The sequence below is a fragment of the Dermacentor silvarum genome, chromosome 5 (assembly GCF_013339745.2).
Source record: "Dermacentor silvarum isolate Dsil-2018 chromosome 5, BIME_Dsil_1.4, whole genome shotgun sequence".
Taxonomy (NCBI): Eukaryota; Metazoa; Arthropoda; class Arachnida; order Ixodida; family Ixodidae; genus Dermacentor; species Dermacentor silvarum.
The window spans coordinates 33,372,428-33,391,733 of NC_051158.1; the positions used below are offsets into that span (position 1 = coordinate 33,372,428).

Sequence of the window (19,306 nt, forward strand, 5' to 3'; positions counted from 1 at the left end):
TAGCGTAGAAGTTAAGACGAATTTCGACCAACCAGTGCACCTCAATATAGGCCAGAATCTCAGCGCAAGGTGGCGCTTTTGTATTCTGTTTCAATTAGAATGCAGATGCCACTGCTGGGTACTGAACCTGCAACCTTGTGCTCAGAGGCAGAACGCCCCAGCACTGAATTATAGTGGTTTGGCTGGTTGCATGACCTTTCTGAAAGATGCATATTATTAGCATTATTTCATTCTACCGCATATTATTAGCATTATTTCATTCTACCCAGCAAATATGGAGACTGCGCGAGGCTTTACGCTATGATTTCTTATTATGCTTTACCGGGAGGCCTGAATAACACATCACAGAGATTTTCACCGAATTTAAACACTGCAAATCGCCTGCGGTCTAGTCAAAGTACACTGAAAAATGAAGTGCTTGATGGATTTCAGACTGCTTTGTTTCATTGCAGTTTCGTTTCCCTCTATTCGAACAACAGCTGACCAAATTGCAGGATCCATCTGGCACACATTATCGCAGCTTGGCTTTTGTTACCAGCTGTTCCACGAAACAAGTGAGGAACACTGTGTACTCATAAGGCCAGGACAATACTCGTTAGCAAATGCACTAATAGATGCGTCCAAGTATGGACTGAGGTGCCAATACATGTCTGTGCATGATGCGAGGTGGTGTGACTTACACGGAGAGACTTGTGACAAGCCAGCACCGGTTAGAGGCTGGATTCTTCTTCCACGCTGGCTGTGACCGGTGGACAAAGCTCATGGAGATGGCCACTGGAATGAGGGCAGTGAAGACGGTAACATCAAAGTGTTGCACTGCTTTTAAGCTGTCACTATCAGCACTTGCAGTGCTCGTAACGCTGATAAGGACTAGTCAAGAGTAAAACCTCCATCCCCCATTGTGACCCTCTTTCTTCCCCTCTTCCCCTTCCGTTACGTAGAGTAGCAGGCCAGATGCTCCGTATTCCGGCCGACCTCTACATTTTCAAATCAATAAACTACTTCTTCCTCTCACTGATAAGTGTTAAAAAAAAAAATGTAGAGGGTCACTTAAAGGCCAACCGCAATGCAATTTTGGGCCGCATAGAAAGCCTGGTTTCAGATAGTGTAGATTTACACTATACATTTCCGTTATAAATAAAAGTGGATGCTTCATGAAAAATATGCAGAAATAGATGTTTCAGAAATCGAAATTGCAAAGAATGCTGCCATGATGACAAGAGCAGAAGCAGCACAGGAAACGGGACAGGAATGAGAGACAAACACGGCATTGCGTATGTCTCTCTTTCTTGTCCGGTTTCCTGTGCTGTTTTTTTTCTTCTCAGCATCGTGTACCAACTAGCCCAACAGCAAAATCTCTCCTGAATGCTGCCATAACAGCTTGCCAGAAATGATGCACAACCTAGAACGTTGAGAACCAGTGCGGCTTCTCTGTATTACCTCCGAGATGAGGTGGAGCCCGTGGCGTGCTAAAAATTTCGGAGGCCATGGCCCGAGATCTGCGTCAGATCCACCTACTACCAGTCTGCTTAGGTGCTGCTTAAAGGCTGCTAGTAAGAAAATTAGACAACTACCATCCATCCAGCTTCGCCAAGATTGCGTCAATAGTGTACCCTACTCATTCATAACCAATTTAGCCAAGCTAAAGCTTTGCTACAGTTGGCTTTACAAGCTAAGGCTTAGAGAGGGAGAGAGAGAGAAACAGAATAGAGGAAAGGCAGGGAGGTTAACCAGACGCACACCTAGAATTGACCTTAGGTTTGCGAAGTGCGAGCCATCATGCCAGCTTCACAGTTATTGTAATAATGCCATTGTTGTGCCATCATTGTTATCATCATCATCATATCGTTTCATTAGCCTTGTTGCTGTAGTCATTGGGCCATCTACCACTGTCCTTGGCATGCTTCGCTGCTGCCAAACTGGTTGGACAAAGTATCGCAAGATGTTGCTGCTACCAGTGTTGTTACTGTTGCCCACGTCTCTGGTTTATCTTTGGTAAACCGGTATTTCGTGAAGGATAGTAAGTACACAGACAAGCCAAAATTTCAGGATATTCCTCTTTAACGTCCTTTAACACAACAACCTTTAATTTTCCGTGTGCTTGTGTATATGCGTGAAAGGGAGAGAGGGCAAGGGTGAGAGACACAATTGCATAACTAGGAAGGTGAAGTTGTCCTTCGTAGTCAATTATAGTCCTTAGCGAGCTGAAGGGCAACTACAGTAAGAATCATGTTGCAATTGTACCATGACAAACCAGCTTAGCTCTCGAAATCAAAAGGCAGGGAGTTTAGATAGAACTGCAGCAGTTCAGGAGACGCCCCCATCCTCAAGTTTTCCTTAATTTCACTGGAAAAATCCACAATGACACTGCCGTTGGCATTTCCCTCAATGAACCCAAGTCATGCTGCACATGCACTCTGTATGTGGTGAAATCTGTCTATTGCCTCGCCCGTGCAGGTCTGTTCGTGCAGCGAGATCGTTACATCACCAATAGGACAGCGAGCCTGTGTGCTCTGAAAATCCGCAAAAGTGGCGTTGCAGTCTACTTAACGGCAACGGAAGTAGCCCAAACAATTGCTCACCAAAGTATAGGACTAGAAAGAAGGCAGTGACGTTTTGGCACAGTGCCAGACCAGAGACCCAGGACACAGCTGGCATGCCAGACCCTTCCTCAGAAGACCTGCGTTGGGATACACAAAATAAGAACAAGGGCAGGCCGAAGGCTGTCACAGAAGCACTCTTAAAGCGACTTGACATTGGGCTAGCTGGTGGAACATACTGAAAGACTGTTGCGCTGCAAGGACTTACTCAAAGGCAATACACAACTCACATAGCAGTTATATAGTACAAACACTGGACCGCAAAAGTTTAAAGACCGTGGGATCTGAGAAAAAGCTAAATTTTATAGCAGTTTGTGACCGTAACTAGAAAAACCGTACAAGACTTTGTTGTTCGTATATGCCAGTACATGCTGGAAATTCGAATACCAGGCAGTGTTTCGAGGCTGCGGAGATATTCAGCTTTTGCTCAGATCGACACGTTCCATAACCTTTTGCTTTTGACTGTACTGTCATAATGCGAGCACAGCAGGAAAGTCGAAGACAGGAGAAAAAAAGAGAAACCGGGTACTGACTTCCAACAATGTTTATTGGCACATATATAAGGGTGTGTAGAAAAGATACTAAACAATCCTAGATACCGTAATCACCCAAGGGTCAGAAAATTTCACTGTCCAAAGAACATGTGAGATTGCATATCTCAACCAGTTTTGATGTTTTTAAAATGCATCATACAAAGTGAGCACGTGCTTTTTGGCCAGCGAGATTTCCTGGCACTTGGGTGATACGATACCTTGGATTGCTGTTTTAAAGACAAGGTCTTCCTTGCTGATTTCACACGGGTTTGGTGTATCTGGGATTAGCTATCTTGTAACGACTTCAGGAAGAAAAAAAAAGAAAGGGTCAACCAAGTGCCAACGTTAAAGACGACAAGGTCAACATAATTGCGCATGAAATACAATACTAATAAGATATGAAACTAGTGAATAATGAACATGAAAGAACTACAGAAAGAGACACAATAGAGAGATATAATCAATTTAATCATTGAATCATTCCAACCACCCTATGTGTTGATCTCGTCTTCTTTAGCGTCGACCATTAGTTGACCTTTTCTATTTTTTTTTATTTCCACATACCTGTATAATATGTGTAATCTCTACTGCCAATATAAAGATTGTTGGAAGTCAGCATCTGGTCTGTCTTTTTTCTTGTGTCCTCTTTCACGCCCTGTGAATTTTATGCGATAAATTACCAACTCGCCTAAGCTTCCACCCTTGTTCATGTAGCATATTTCATTTGAATGTGCTGTTAGTACAAAAGTATAACTTGACCTTGAAAGTACTTAGAGGGTACTTAAAGTACTCGAAGTACTTCCTTAATCACCCCAAGAGAGAAGGAAAAAGAATATCTTTGCACCAAGATTGGACAACAGTGAATGCAGATACATGTGTCAGCATCTTGTGTGTTTTTTTCGTCATGAGTAGGGATGTGCGAATACCTAATATAGTCAATGCCCAATCTTACTGATACCTGATTTTTTGGACATGCCCGATAATTTGGACGCCTTCACGCCACGTACCCCATAGAGTCAAGGTATTAAGAACGTCTGATATTTCAGATGCAAAAACCCTTTGCCATCCGATTTTCTGGACTTTTTGCCATAGCTGCAGGTCAGAAACTGCGTTATCGAAGCCGCCACCGCCATTATGATTATCTCGTCGAATTGAACAGGCGCTCTCGCATGCAGATCCACTGGCAGCGGTAGCCACCACTACGACAACGATAGGCCTACCTGCTTCGACGTTTGCTACCAAGCTTCTTGCTGTTTGGTGCCATGTTTTTCGTTAAAACAATTCGCCGCTATCAGCAGTGGCATCGACTCCACCTTTGTAATCCTCTCCGATGGCTTTGAAACTCGGAAAGCACGACACATTGCATAATGCCGGTTCCCGAAAGTCAGCTTTGCCTCAATACAGCAATGTTACGCAAAGTATAGCGGTGAAGCATACCAAGGGTGGGAAGGGGCAAATGTCACGGGACACAGTATGTATTCCTTAATTATACACGCGTGCGTGCACCTGCTACTATCGATTTCCCCCAGATGGTTCAGTCCGGGGACGACATCTATGAGAAGCCAAGGCCAAATGGATGTGTTGCCTCCAGCCGAGGGGCCTTAAAGGTTCAAACATTCAGCAGTGGCTCAACCCCCAGGATCCCCATTTCCCCAGACATGGCTAAGCCACACATGGTTAAGCGCAGGTAGGTCCAGCCCTCGTGTGCTCATGTCCATGGTGCCGCAACACACCAAATGCCTACTGACGCAGACACCCTGGTGGGGAACTAGCTTAGCTGAGAGCTGTTGTACTTAAAGGGGTTTGAAGTCCCTTTTCTTCAAAACTGAGATGACGCTGCAGTATGGTGATGCCTTTCATACTATATTCCTGCAGGAAATGTTTTGAAAGGGACTCAAAAATAACAGAGATATAACGAGTGAAATGTTTATTTTCCCAATTTCTCCATAACACGTCTCCTTACAGTTGTGGCAACGTCGATAGCAATGCCCTGCCCATTGCTTCCTTTATTACTTTTTATTTTTCTCGTGGTGCACTTATCATGACCCTTCGAGGCTAGCCTTTACTAAAAGTGCCCGAGTGACAAAGAAGCGATGGCATGATGAATGGACATATTAACACCTTCGGCATTCCCGTTTGCTAGAAGGTAAGAGGGGCATCCATGTGTGTATGTAACCCTTGGTCATGAATAATCGCCTCATGCTTGGCGCCTACGGGCTTGTTGCATGGGTCCAGACATTGTAGGCGGTACATGATAAGGGCGGCCTTGAAAACTGTAGGAGAGAGCCAGTGATTTTTTCCTTGTGGTACTCCCGGCTGGCATGGAGCGGAATAACATTTGGCTCGCAGGTTCATGGCAGCATTGGTTACAGATTGCTAACATTTTTTTTACCGTGTTCAAAAAAGTGTTGCTGTGCTCCTTTAAAATGAATGAATGAACGAATGAATGAATGAATGAATGAATGCTCACCCTCCATGTGAGAAGAAGGGCCAACACGGGGTGAAGCCACTGGTTTGGCAGGAATGGGTGAGTGCTAGGGCAAAGCACGCCAGTGTGACTAGCACAGATGGGCAGAACTTGGCACAGTAGCAGCAGATGAAGAACAGCACCACCTTTGCATTGCAAAGAAATGAGACATATGTAAAAAGAAAAGATCTAGAAAAGGGGGCACCCTGCACACAGTACAAGGCTTGCCCTTCTAGACGGATGAGGCACACAGATTGTCCCCTATATACTCGGGGACAACTTCGTGCGCCAATGAAGGGAAAACTAAAGCCAAGAAGCTTACACGTGGCACCACTCCTGAATATAGTCCAGTATTCGTCTCATTCGCATATGCTGGGGAACAGAAAACATCTTACTACTGCACTTATAAAGTTAGGAACAAAATATACCACTCCGTGTGGTACATGGATTTTATTTTTCCGCATTGCTCTTCCGCGTTTTGGCAAATGCAGAACTGTTGCAAGTGGCAGGCTATGCTGATTCAGTATCTGGGAGCATCTGACAATTTGGAGGTGATGTCATGACATTGGCTGTGCTGTCAAGTGTTTGCGCCACTACGCAGAGAGTGGTGTTTCTATGTGCATTGGATGTGAAAATGTTATGCTTGCTTGTGCCTGCCATGCCACCACTGACTGCCGCAGAGCTGAGGAGAAGCCTCGCTCATGTGTCTGGCACTGAAGAGTTCAGTATAACCATAAAGCACCTAAAAAGGGTTGTTACAAGTTTGAATTGCATGTGAATCTCATAAAATTTCAGCAAGAGCTTGACGCACTCATAACTTCAGTGTACTGTTTCGCTGTAATGACAGCGAACAATTCAACACTGCCAAAAGTGTAAGTTAAGAATTGAACTCTTTACAGGGCAGACTTGTGCCCAGAAAGACACGGAATGCTCAAATCACAAGAGTGCGAAAGTGTGCTAGTTGGTTGAGCAACATTCTCAGATATAACGAATTATTTTTAATTCCCCATCTTAGTTCTATTGAATTAACGAAACCTCGATATAACGAAATTCTCGATATAACGAAGTTATTCGTTGCAAGTACAACTTTGTTATAGGGAGGTTTGACTGCAGTGATAATCCAGTGAAAAACAGTCACTGGCAAAAAAAAAAAAAAAAAAAAAAGAGAGAAATGTACGTGCAACAACATAGGGATTTGCCACAACGGTGTATGACTGTACGCAGCTTCGCTACACAGCACGCCGTGGATCGTCCGGCGAGGTCCACCTCGGGGACCCCAAAACGCACCTGTCGGTTGACGCGTGGGTGGCTCTTGCCTGTCGCCGTGGTCATGACGCGGGGGTTGTCGTGGGCGCTGCCCCCGAACACAAGCGCCAGCGCCAGTGCGGGCAACAGTGCCCCCAGCAGCCACAACAGCTGGGCAGGTGACAGTGCGGGCGGCAACGCCACCAGCGCCGCGAGCGTCTGCACCAAGGTCAGGCTCAAGCAGCAGCAGAGCAGGAACTGCATGGCACTGCGCACTGCTTGGCTGAAGTGGCGAGCCTGCACACATTGTGGTGGTTGTCACCATCAGTGTTCGAAGATCGTTCTGTTTCTATTGCAGAAACGGGAGCAAGAGCAAAAGGCTGCTAGGCCTAGCCAAAACTCCTGCTCCTAGAACATTTTGTTGGGCGAGTTGGTTCACAACTGAAAAGAAAGACAGAAGCGTGAAAGAAACAAGGACAAGATGAGCTATCATGAATGTGATACTCCATGCTGGTCTCGTGCCCGTCATCAAGAATGTGATACCCCATGATGGTCTTGTGCTCGTTGTGAATGTCACACCCCATGCTGGTCTTGTGCTGTACCTATAAATATCATGTTTCTTCAATAAAGTTCCCTAGTTGGAAGTAGGTGCCAGTCCTGTGCACTCGTCTCGTCCTTGTATCTTTCACGCTTCTGTTTTATTCTGCTTTTGTCGGCGTTCAGCCATTGCCCCTGCTGTGGTGCTAATCATATTTTTCTCGTGCCACTATAAGGACCTCAAATAGGAGTGTTACGTGAGCAGTAGGGTTACAGTTAAATAAAGAATAATAATGACACGTAAAGACATTATACAGATAGGTACACTTGAAACTCGTTATAACGAAGTCACATCCGACACGAAATACCTTTGTTATGCCCAATATTTGTTATCAATATTTGTTATCCCTGATATCGACGAGAAACCTTCAAGCATTACTTCGATATGCCGAGGTTCTAGTGTAAGTGTTCATCTTTTCTTTCATGTAAGTAATAGCTTTGAATGCTTCTCCTTTCATCTGTTATAGTGTTGTCATAGTATTTGTCAGGTAATTGACAACTGCCACTGAACGATGTTAATGTATTGTTAGTAGCAATAGAACGAAACCCTTTAACAATTCTGATGGGTCCTGGGAAGTGTCTATATATTTGTGTGTATGTATTGCACTGCTAACGGCATACAAGGAGCTCTTTCATCACCGAAATCATGCCTGCAAAGGTAAAGACAAAACGCTATAGAATAACAATTGCTCCCAAAACTGGGTAATCTCACTGTCAGATTATATTTGTAAGGCATACAAAGTAAAGCGAAAATTACAACGCTGCCATCTACAAGCAAAACAAAAAGGAGGTCAAGGAAAAAAGATTTCAGTGAAACTTTTGGCGCATTCTGTAACATGTGATGGCAGATTGATACTGATCTGAATGCAAGTCATTGATGGCAGCATCAAACAAGAAATGTCTGCAGGCAATGCGAACAAAGTTTAACTGATTGATTGACTGGTGGGTTTAAATGTACCGAAGCAAAGAATGTCGTAGTGGAGGGCTTAGAATCAATTTTGATCACCTGGTGTCCTTTAACATGCAAACAGAAGCCTGTGCTAATGCTTCTGCATTAGCACTGGCTTCTCTAGCTTAGCACCTCTACATGCTTGCAGCACTAACGAAGCAATGGAACATCTTATTTGGAGCACGAATAGGCACACATGCACTGTAAAAGTTCTGTTTAGGTACAGTAATGCCTCGCTGGGCGGAGCAAATATTTCGCAGTACAAACCGGCTTGCTTGTAATTTTAAACTCGAAGAGTGAACCTCAGTTACTCTAAATGAACCAGATGCACCCGCATGCAGACATATCTACATGTTCCTCGAGCCTTCATATACCTGGGCCACCATCTTCATTCGCCTAGGTTGCTCTCACGACTCTCATAGCGAGTACACAAATGCGATGGAAGGAGCCGCAGGTGACTTTAGATCGGTTCTTCCATCCTGGATCATTAGTAAATGCCAGAACAGAGAAAGAAAAATGTTTTTCAAAGCAGCATCTTCCGAAGGTGAGCAAGTGAGCGAGTATCAGCTTATTCTGCCAGCATGCGGCACAAATCGAGAGGAAAGTTTGAGTGGGCTCACCTCCCAGATGAGATGATAGAGGCTGAGGCTTTTCTCCCGGGGGCTGCTCAGCACGCAGGGCAATGAACCCAGGGTGTGTGCCAGGGCCCGGGGGGTCACCGACACCCTGGTCGACGGCAGTGGTGATGGTGCGAACTGCCGTGCACACAACTGCGGGGCCAGAGGTTCCAGTGCTATGCTGAATTCGTAGAGGAAAAGAAAGAAAAAAAAGTATTGCTTTCTTTCCCTTCGACAGAAACTGAATAACAGAACATTGGTTATTTGAATGGATGGCATGTGGCAGCACTAGAGGAACACTAAAGGTGAACACTAAAGTCGAGACAAAGTGGGAAAACTAGTTAAGCAAGAAATACCTGAGCTACTGAGTACTAATTTACTTACTTTTTGAGCACTGCTATCCAGGTTACACACTTCGACGCAGCGAAGTGAGTTTCACGAATTCACTTACCGCTGAGTGCATTCTACAGCGAGCATCCCTAAACCTTTCAGCGTGACAGCCTGTGAATGACACCAATGACAAAGTGAACTCGCTCAAAGTGACACTAAATACCGTATTTATTCGATTCTAAGGCGAGGGTGCAGTTCGGGGACCCAAGAAAAAAAAAACATGTACACTAATATAAGGCGACATAGAGTAGCCGGCAGATTATTCAGACTCGGCAAGGATTGCCTGAAATGCTGAATTACTAACACAGCCAGAACGCAAAATGGCAAACATCAATTACGGGGGGGGGGGGGGGGGCAGGGAAGGGAGCTTCACCACGCGGAATGTGAGTTAGTATCCTCAAATTTCTCCTTACAGTGTGACTTCACGGCATAGCGGCGCGCGATGCCATAAAGCCACACTGTAAGGAGACATTCGCAACGCCGTGAAGCCACACCTAAAGGCAAAATTCGTGTAGAAGACGGTGGGAGGGGGGTGACTTTGAGGCTAACGATTGTGGGGAGAAACCTCGCCTTATATTCGTATAAATACAGTATGTCCGCCTGAGAGGGCTATCATTCGGCCACTTCAAAAGCATTTCCTCGGGTGCAACTTTTATTCCTTCACCTGCAGTCGGCCTGCAGGAAGACAGGCAGGTTGTAGAGGCTGGCGGCGCTGCCAATGCAGCCAACCACCTCGCCGTACTCCTGCATGATGCGCACCATCTCCAGGGTGGCCTCGGGCGTGCAGTCCGTGAACAGGGACACAAGCAGGGGCACGTTGTCCACGTGCTCAATGTGTGGCCGGATGTTCTCGATGCCCCGGGGCAGCTTGGCCTGCAGCGGCATTCGACAAGGTGTGAGAAGTGTGTGGCGGTGACGGATCGGCACAATACCCCCGTTTTTTACAGCGTAAGCTGTTATGGGCTCATTCCAAAAGCAGTTTCGGTTCGCGATGGTGTCTGCCGCCGCCTCCGCTGGCGGCGGCCGGTGTCCGTAACCGCTATCGCCGGAAATGCGAAAAAAAAAAACTACCTGGTTCCCGCCGGCATTGAACCCGCACCCGCTGCGTGGGAGTCAAATACTCTACCACTGAGCCACGCAAGCGCTTGTTGTCAGGCAGCGGAAAAATGCCTTATAAACACGCCCTAGGCAGATGCGCAGGCGCAGACGACGAGATGCGGTTCAGACGAGGGGCGCAATCAACGCGATCCCGAGCCTCCGCCAGTATGGTGGCGCCATCTAGTTAAGGTGCCTGCAAACGCAGCGTGACCGACATGCAAGTTGCATCTAGCAGTTGCATGCTGCATGTAACTGGACCTGGTTAACTCAAGCAGGCTAGGTGACTACTTGTCACCAGCCCGTTTTGAAGATTCCAATAAACAATCATGATCATCATTATCAACAACAACGTACCGTGCCACAGGTCAAGGGATGTGAGATGTGCGCCACGTATTCTGGATACCTCGTGATACATGTTATGGCGTCTCCTCACAAGGTACGTGTCGGGTGTCACCGATCTCGGGGGCGTGCCGGTGTTATGAGAGATGAGGTAACATGATTTAATGAAACAAACCCCAAAAGCAAACGTCCCAACTAAAACGTAACTAGAAATAATAAACAAACTAAATATAACATATATATGTGGCTCTCGGCCGTATACAAAACTATCAGCTAATAGAGCTGTCCTTTAAGCCAGTCTTAGCCCTACTCTTTTCTTAGTTGGACACTTTCGGCCTATCTGGCTGCGTCGCTGTTTGAGCGGAATGTTCTCACGCTTTAGCGCTGACTCTTGTGGATCCTTTTCTTTTTCTTGTTGCATGTACTCAAAAAACGCCAACGTCTCATCCTTCAACATGCTCAAATCTTTCGCTATCGCCGCCAAACGTTCCCACTCCATCTCTGCAAGTCTCGAGTATCGGTGACTGGGCTGAAATAGAATCCTGGAGTGGATCCTGGCAGGCTCGCCAATTGTAGTGGTTCTTGTCACTGATCTCGGAGGCGAGAATGTTTAAGAGAAGGACTCAGAAACGTATGACGGCACAGCACACATGATTTAATAGGAGCAAACTAAAAAAGCAAAAATCCCAACAAAAATATAACTGAGAATAATAAATAAAGTATAATAAATAAAGTATAGGCTATACTATACTATCAGCTAATTGAGCTGTCCCTTTAAGCCAGTCTTAATCCTACACTCCTCACAGTCTAACAAGTCTGGCCTGTCAGGCTACGTCGCCGCTTACGTGGAATATCCTCACGCTTCTTGACGCTGACTCGTGGGGTTTTTCGTCCAAGTCACGTCGTGTCTCTTTCGGAGTCGTTGCTTCCTGACGATCTTTACGACGTCGTCGCCTTGGTGGACGCCTGCTTGTCCCGGTCGCTGATGCTGACGTCGCAGACAGACCTGACGCTTTAGGCCTAACGACGTGTTCAGCCGTTGCTTCCGTCCGGCTCCTTTCTCAAGTGCCGACATGGCGTCCCGGGGATTATCGAACGCGCTAGGTCTGCCGAAGAAGGGGGATCCTCTCTAGAGTGCCCGGCCCTGCTGTGTGATGCTGCAGCTGGTCCAAGGAGCCTTACTCGAACGTTCTCTGAGGTCGACGGCTGCACCTCGGACTGCCAGCATCACGGACTCGACCGAACCTCCAAGTCTCCCGTTGCCAGTGCGTTGCTGACGATGCGACCTTCCTGGCCCAGAACCACGTCGACAATCCCTGCTCAGCGTCTCTTCACTCTCGATTACGCCTGGGTCACGTGCCTCGAGGTCTCGTGCCGTTCGGAACGCTCCGTTCACCTCGTCCTCTTCTTTCTTTTCTCTCGCCACAGGCCTCTTACTCATGACAGTATGAACCGCTGCTGAAGAAGCGAATCGTAGAGCTACGTGCGCGGCTACAACTAGGCATCATCGGGCTCAGCAGACTGCTGTGCAGAGAGCATTACAAGCCGCAGCTCGTCGTCGACGCCGGCTGGACAGTTCAGATCATTCTCATCAAAACAAGGTGAAGAGACTTTGCCGCGAAGACCCTGTTGTGCGTGGTGCCGAAATTGCTACTCTTAAGCCGCTCGCTCCATCAGCTTACACTGTGACTGTGCCGCGTGTGCCGCGCAGGCCTGTGACTTTTTATTCTTCATGGTGCAGTAAAACCCGCGCCATGTCCCCCCCCTTGTGCATCAAGTACAAAAAACACCAGCTGTTCTTCAACAATAAATAAATCCTGGGGTTTTACGTGCCATAATGACGATCCCATTATGAGGTGCCCTGTAGCAGGCACTACAGATTAATTTTGACCCCCTGGGGTTAAGCACCCAAATATTAGCACACAAACATTTCTGTATTTTGCTCCCACCGAGATGCGGCTGGGATTGGATTCCACTGACACAGTACGCAGTCGATCTCTTTGTATTTTGGATTCCCCAGCTACTCATATTCACCTACAGCCTCACACACAGAAGACATTTGACACTAGCTCACCCGATTGGAGATGTCGAAGGCAACTGGTGCTCCCCTGTCGGTGCTGCTTTCGGTGGCACTGCTCGGAGAAGGGCACGCCGAGTCACCGTGAGTCCACAGAGGGTCAGACTCGTCGCCGCTCGCATTTCCTCCTGCGGTGTCTCCCGTCCTGTTGGCACTCGTACTAGGAAAAAGGAATGATAGCATTCTTTTCCAACGAGACATATATCACGCGGTATATATCAAGCGACAATGTTTATCTTCTTTCTTTTTTTCCCTAGTCTTTCGTTTATTGTAGTTTGCTGCCTTTTTTTATGTTTCTCTTCTATATTTGATACGTTATTTCTTTTCACATGTTTCCTTTCAATATATTAACCGAGGAGCCTGTTGCAGTCTGGCTGTCGGACCATCTGCCTGTATACCACCTGTAGTCCACTCACTGTATGTTGAATGAATAATAAACTGAAACTGCGAGCTGCCATCAGTCTATGGCAATATGATAAAGAAGACAACCACTGCCTATGGACAAGCAGTGGCACCGACGCCGTGTTGCGTGCATCAGTTGCTCGAGCTTGGAGACTGTGTAATGCCTCGTGTATCAATCTAGCCGTCATCGGCACAGAGTTCTGTAAAAAAAGTTACTATAGCAGAATCTTTCGTTAGTGTCTACGGGAGCCAAAACCAGCCAGTGTGGAAAATGATGGTTAGTACCTGTGGATTTGGCTAAACGTCATCCCCCATGTAACATTTAGGTAGCACACAATTTGCATGCACAATTATGTAACTGACGACTTATACAATACTGAATTTACCTTTTCACTTCTAAAGTCACAGGCATTGTGCCCTTTCTGGTGGCAGTCGCCAGTTAGCTCTCTTTCTCCTCTCTGCGATTGTTTTATGTATGCAAATCGAATAATAATAACAACAAGTAACACTAAAATGTTTATACATCTTTGGCCTACCTATGTGTATGACTTGAGTATGAATAAAGCGTAACACATTTGAAAGGAAATACAGTGTTAAAAAGAAATAGGGTGTGATAAACTGCTTCATCTAAAAGCATCTAAAATAGTATGTTGATGAAGTGACGATGAAGGTATAATTGAGAAGTTTTTTAAAGCGTAAGCTGTTATGGGCTCATTCCAATAGCCGTTTCGGGTTGCGATGATGCCGCCAGCCAGCGTCCCCGCGTAACCGCTATCGCCAGAAACGCGAAAAAAGTACCCGATTCCCGCCGGGATCTAACCAGAGCCCGCTGCGTGGGAGCCGGATACTCTACCACTGAGCCACGCAGGCGCTTCCTATCGGGCCACCGAAAATACCCTATTTAAGACAAACGCAGGGTGTGACGACTCGAGCCTCCGCCAGTATGGTGGCGCCATCTAGGTAAGTTGCCTGCAAACACAGCGTCCGCAGGCGCAGACGACCAATGTTACTAGACGACGATATGCGATTCAGACGAGGTGCGTAATCAACGCGTTCCTGAGCTGCCAAGCCTCCGCCAGTATGGTGGCGCCATCTAGTTAATGTACCTGCAACGCGGTGCGCCCGACATGTAAGTCGACGCTGGGCGGACAGTTCAGATCGTTCTTGTCAAAACGAGGCGAACAGACTGCCGCGAAGATCCTGTTGTGTGTGGTGCCCAAATTGGAGCTACTCTTGAGCCGCTCCACCAGCTTACGCTGTGACTGTGCTGCATGTGCCGCGCAGGCCTGTGACTTTTTTTTTTCCCCCAATGTGCCTGATGTGTGATTTTAAACACTCTGTAAAAGAAATTACGGAATGAAACGTGTATAACATGAAAGAACACAATGAATCCTTCGTTATACAGGTCATTTCGTTATAGAGGCGTTTGATTATATTTAACTTTTTATAATTTTTTGTCCTTAGACCACCACATATTTTGAACTTCAATATAACAGAGTGTGTTTATACGCGATTTAAATGTAATGAAATTCCACTGTCGCCGCAAAGGAATACCAAAGCAATAAACAGAAACAGTTGCGTACGCAGATGGTCAGAAGGTCGAATTACATGTGGTTGCATGTGAACGCAAGCCTCAAACACCGTGTTGCATGGCAAAAGCGGCTGTCACGGTGGAGCAGAATCATTGCCAGTTGTGGCTAATGCAGCTGGTCATGGCCTGCGGATTCGCCCCCCCGTGACGTGCACCACCCAATTTCGGAGGTAATAACTGGCTTGTGGTGAAGACACAGTGCATTGTGCATTCATATCGTCTCATTCTATGCGGCGTATAGTTTTGTATTCCGAACGTGCGTTGTGTCAGCGCTCAGTTTGGTGGTTTTTTAGTGGTCAACTAGTTATCCCTGCCTAGTGTGGCAACAACAGTAATCTTCCCACCCATACAGTCATGGCGGTCGTGTAATCTCAAGTTTCGGAGATGCGTTAAAGTGAGAGGCAGATGAGTTCATTCCCCTCTGCCTGCACTCTTCAACACGCCAGCGTTGTAGTAGTGAGTGTTCGCTGTCCTCCAGTGAGATCCGTTCACGTCTGCCTTTGCGTGCCTGCCACCATGCTTTTCAATTTAATTAGCAAGAGATTGTTTAATGCAATTTATACGGCCGATAAGACAACAGACCTTCGCGTAGTTGTCTAATACGTTGCTATCACTATCAATGCTTTGCCTCTCGGGTGAAACTGCGACCTCCTTACTCATAAAACTAGTACTAGAAATAATGCGTACCAGCTACCAAAATTTTGGATGCCATACCAGATCTTGCTTCATTTTTCAGACACTACACACTTGCACAAAGTTACAAATTTACAACAAACATGGCTGCTGTGAGCAACAGCTTGTTGCCCGTCCTCACTTTCATGCAATTTTAAAGCGAAGTTTTCTTTGTGGAGCCTGACGGGTTTTTATACTGCATTGGCCGGATTGTGTGGAGGCCTGTCAGCTGATAGCATCGTCCCACTGCGGGCGACGCGGCGAAGTGGACGCGAAAGCTTTGCAGGCTTCACTTTGACCGCTGATGTGAAATTGACACAGCATTAAACCGTATCTTGGGCCGCTGACTCTCACATTCAAAGAAATAACAATTTTTCTCATTAAAATTAATTTTTTTCTGAGTGCCCGACAATTAAGGAAAATTTTAAGGCCACTTCCGTGAGAGAAAAATTCGATGGCGACTACTTGTTTGCATAACAAGGTAAAATTTCAGTATAATGAAATTTTTATACACAAGGAAGTAAAGTGCTGATTCTGCCAACTTCATCATATTGAGGTTAACTGTACAATACAATGTAGATATTGTTGTTTCCGAGAATAGCCGAAGACATGCTGCAAGAAGCAACACTGGTAGCTAGGCAGCAACATTGTGTGATGTCGTGCTAAGCTAAAGTGAAGAAAACCTTTATTGAAAAACCAGTCTTTCTTCTAGAGCTATCTGCTACCCCTTCACCCGCCAAACTAACGCATTCAACTGTGCCTCAAACGGGTCCATGTGTGGTACGAAGGTGCTGCATAATAATCAAATAATCAATCGTACGTTACTTCGATAGGAGACATAAAAAAAAAATTGCAGTTGCAAGCCTCGCTGTTCTGATAGCAGATATAAGAAACTGTTTGGGCATGTTGGTAAGACATGAAAGAAACTTTATGTGCATAAGACAAGGACAGAGAAGACGTGTGTCTTAGCCTGTTCTCTGTCCTCATCTTGTGCGCATAAAGTTTCTTGTAGATGCAAGCCTAGCTGTTAACACGCACACATGCACTCGTCAACGTGCACTAACGCACGTGGCTTACCGGAATCGCTCGGAACTCACCGAGACTGCGGCGAATCACCGTAGCGACCGCCAATCACTTCGGAGTGCACCAGGTTGGGGGCGCTGATGCTCCGCGGTGGAGCCTGCGTGCCGAACCAGTGCAAATCTTTGAATGCAAGCTGAAAAAAGGTGAAATGACATGTTGTAAAGGTTTGACAACAATTGACGATGTGATGGCAATCTTTAACTGTCTGCTACGAATTCGTTGCATGCCAAATTACAGCTCGAGCTTTAGGCTCATTTAAAGGGGCACTCAAGAATGATACCATGGAAATCTACAATACAGTGGAATCTCGTTGATACGATTCTGCACAATATGTTTTTGGGGATAATATGTTGTTTTCTTATATACCATTTCTTTTTCTTATTCAGGATCATGTTTGGATAATACAATTTTCGGATGACATGTTTTATTTTCCGGTTCCCGTGAAGATCGTATCGAGATTACACTGTAGTTGGTATTGTATTTTCATGCGTCTGACCACACCATACATTATACACCTTTAGTTATAAACCTTTTTAAAGTTAAAAAAAAAAAAAAGCTAAGGAGATGTATACAAAAATGCTAGATAAAAATATGTATAGCATACCCGATTAAATCAAGCAGGCTAGGTGACTATTTGTCACTGCCCCGTATCAAAGGTGATGCCATTAAATCATCACCATCATCATTTAATGATGCTCTTGCAATTGAGGCCAAGACCCAACACTTAGGGCCAAGATTCGCCATAAAAAATTACGCACACCTTGCATTTTACAATTTTGTTTTTTATAGGGACATGCACATGTAACATGACGTACGCTCGTCGACTTGCCGTCCACGATGCTGACTCCGTGAGGGTCGCCTGCCACCACAGCCAGGTTACTCGAGGGAACGGATGTCACACTCCTGGCCGACATCTGTGATTGGTGGCAGGTTGACGCATTGCTGTCGGTCCTGAGAAAAAATTTTTGCCATTTGCGAAACGTGGCGGCATGCAGCGGGTGCAGCTGCAGTGTTTCTGTAACAGGCATTTCTGGAAAATGCTGGCATGATACAACAGCTAAGTTGAGATTTAGTCAACGTGATGCGTAAATAACTCAGGCTGGCTTCATTTACGTGATTAGTCTTGACAATCACTGATACATATTGGTTTTGAGGGGGCTTAGAAAAAGTTTAATGAGACCAGTGCAAGCTCCAGGCATTAACGGTCAGAGGAGAAAGACCAATGCAATATCCTCAGTCGCAGTGGTATCACACAGGTGATGCAGAGCAAACAAAATGTAGTACACCTCTGTTTCACATTCGCCAGGAACTTTCTGTACAAGCTACGCACACAGCCATAGGAGGCTTGGGGTGAAGCTCGCGTACAGTGTTGTTGTGGTGTTGCCCACAGGCAACAAACTTACTGATGAAAACATTTGCACAAAATATGTTCTTTTCTTTTCGTTGAATAGGTGGTGTCCAAACCCATGCCCTAATCGTGGCGCCCTCTGGATTAAAAAAGATAATGTGGATCTCGAAGGCTATGCTTTCGCTGGTTGCACGCGACGGAGGAAGCTATTGTGGGAGCCGGAAACATGTCGCAGACGTCAAGTTTCGGACACCACCTATGTCGCTAATCTCAGTGTACTTTGCGCACTTGGCAAAAAATAAACAATGCATTTCCTCCGGCTATTTCGATGTCTCGTCCTTGGCTCTAACAGTGAACAGGTGCTCACTGTCGGAGACAAGCATTTGTTAACTTTAGTGTCATTCGGGTGCTGTTTTCCATTTCAGGTACAACAATTTTTTTCTTCGAGGTGCTGGCGGCAGAGTGAGATGCGTGGTATGTGGGCCTCACCTGTGCCGGTCGCTGAGCAGAGAGACGTGGCAGTTCCAGCCAGATTCGAGGCCCATCTTCTCAGAGAAGCCCTGTGACAATAAGTGAGAGTGCAGACATGTGAAAACGCATAGTCACAACAACTTTTGAAAAGGCAGAAATGAAGGAGGAAAGCACAGTCAAATAGCTAAGGGCCAAACTCCCCTAAATTTATAAAATGAAGGCACAGAATCTGGGGAGTTGATGTGTTTAATCACTTGTAGCGACCATGTGAAACTGACAATGAGGCCTAGAAAAGCATAGGAGAAATGAACTGCTCATTTAATTCAATTGTAGAAATAACTAAGAATGTGGATGAAATCTGTGGCAAGTTCCCTACTATCAATAAAAAAAAAAGAAAAAGAGGGAAATGAAGGCAGGGGGTCGAACCGAACTGAAACTAAACCGAAAACCAGAGCTGAACCGTCATTCTCAGCTGAACCAGAACCGAACCGCTATTTTTCCGTCATCTTGTAGCTGAACCCAAACCAGAACTTATTAGAGGAACTATTCCAATCTGGTTATGACAAATGGTTCAGAAGGCCCTGTAGACCCAATGAAGGGCATGTCAGAAGCGAAACGTTGGACAAATGCTGAAATCCCACCTGCAGTCGGCAAACGATTCCCGTGCTAACACTCAAATTACTTCAAATAACTTCCAACTCATTTCTGACACTCATTATGTTGTTATGTTTTGTGCAATCAAGGCTGGCTTTTATGCGGTAAAAATGTGGGCTCTTTGTGGGTCTCGTACAAAGGGTCAATAACCATTCTGTTCAACTTCTTATTCT

General features: G+C 45.9%; 1 protein-coding gene across 3 annotated transcripts in view; it reads right to left on the reverse strand.

Annotated features, from left to right (window-relative positions):
• LOC119453273 (transmembrane protein 94) overlaps positions 1-19,306 on the reverse strand; it is a 55,542-nt gene that overhangs the window by 14,351 nt on the left and 21,885 nt on the right. For 2 of the 3 annotated variants that reach the window (XM_049667680.1, XM_049667679.1), the window contains exons 11-20: positions 18,498-18,568; positions 17,476-17,611; positions 16,675-16,793; positions 12,910-13,072; positions 10,063-10,271; positions 9,012-9,189; positions 6,888-7,142; positions 5,604-5,746; positions 2,583-2,680; positions 681-774 (exon numbers count right to left, since the gene is read on the reverse strand). In XM_049667680.1, the coding sequence (XP_049523637.1) occupies positions 681-774; positions 2,583-2,680; positions 5,604-5,746; positions 6,888-7,142; positions 9,012-9,189; positions 10,063-10,271; positions 12,910-13,072; positions 16,675-16,793; positions 17,476-17,611; positions 18,498-18,568 (1,466 nt within the window). The remainder of the gene's footprint in view (positions 1-680; positions 775-2,582; positions 2,681-5,603; positions 5,747-6,887; positions 7,143-9,011; positions 9,190-10,062; positions 10,272-12,909; positions 13,073-16,674; positions 16,794-17,475; positions 17,612-18,497; positions 18,569-19,306) is intronic. The other variant, XM_037715298.2, reaches the window with a different exon arrangement.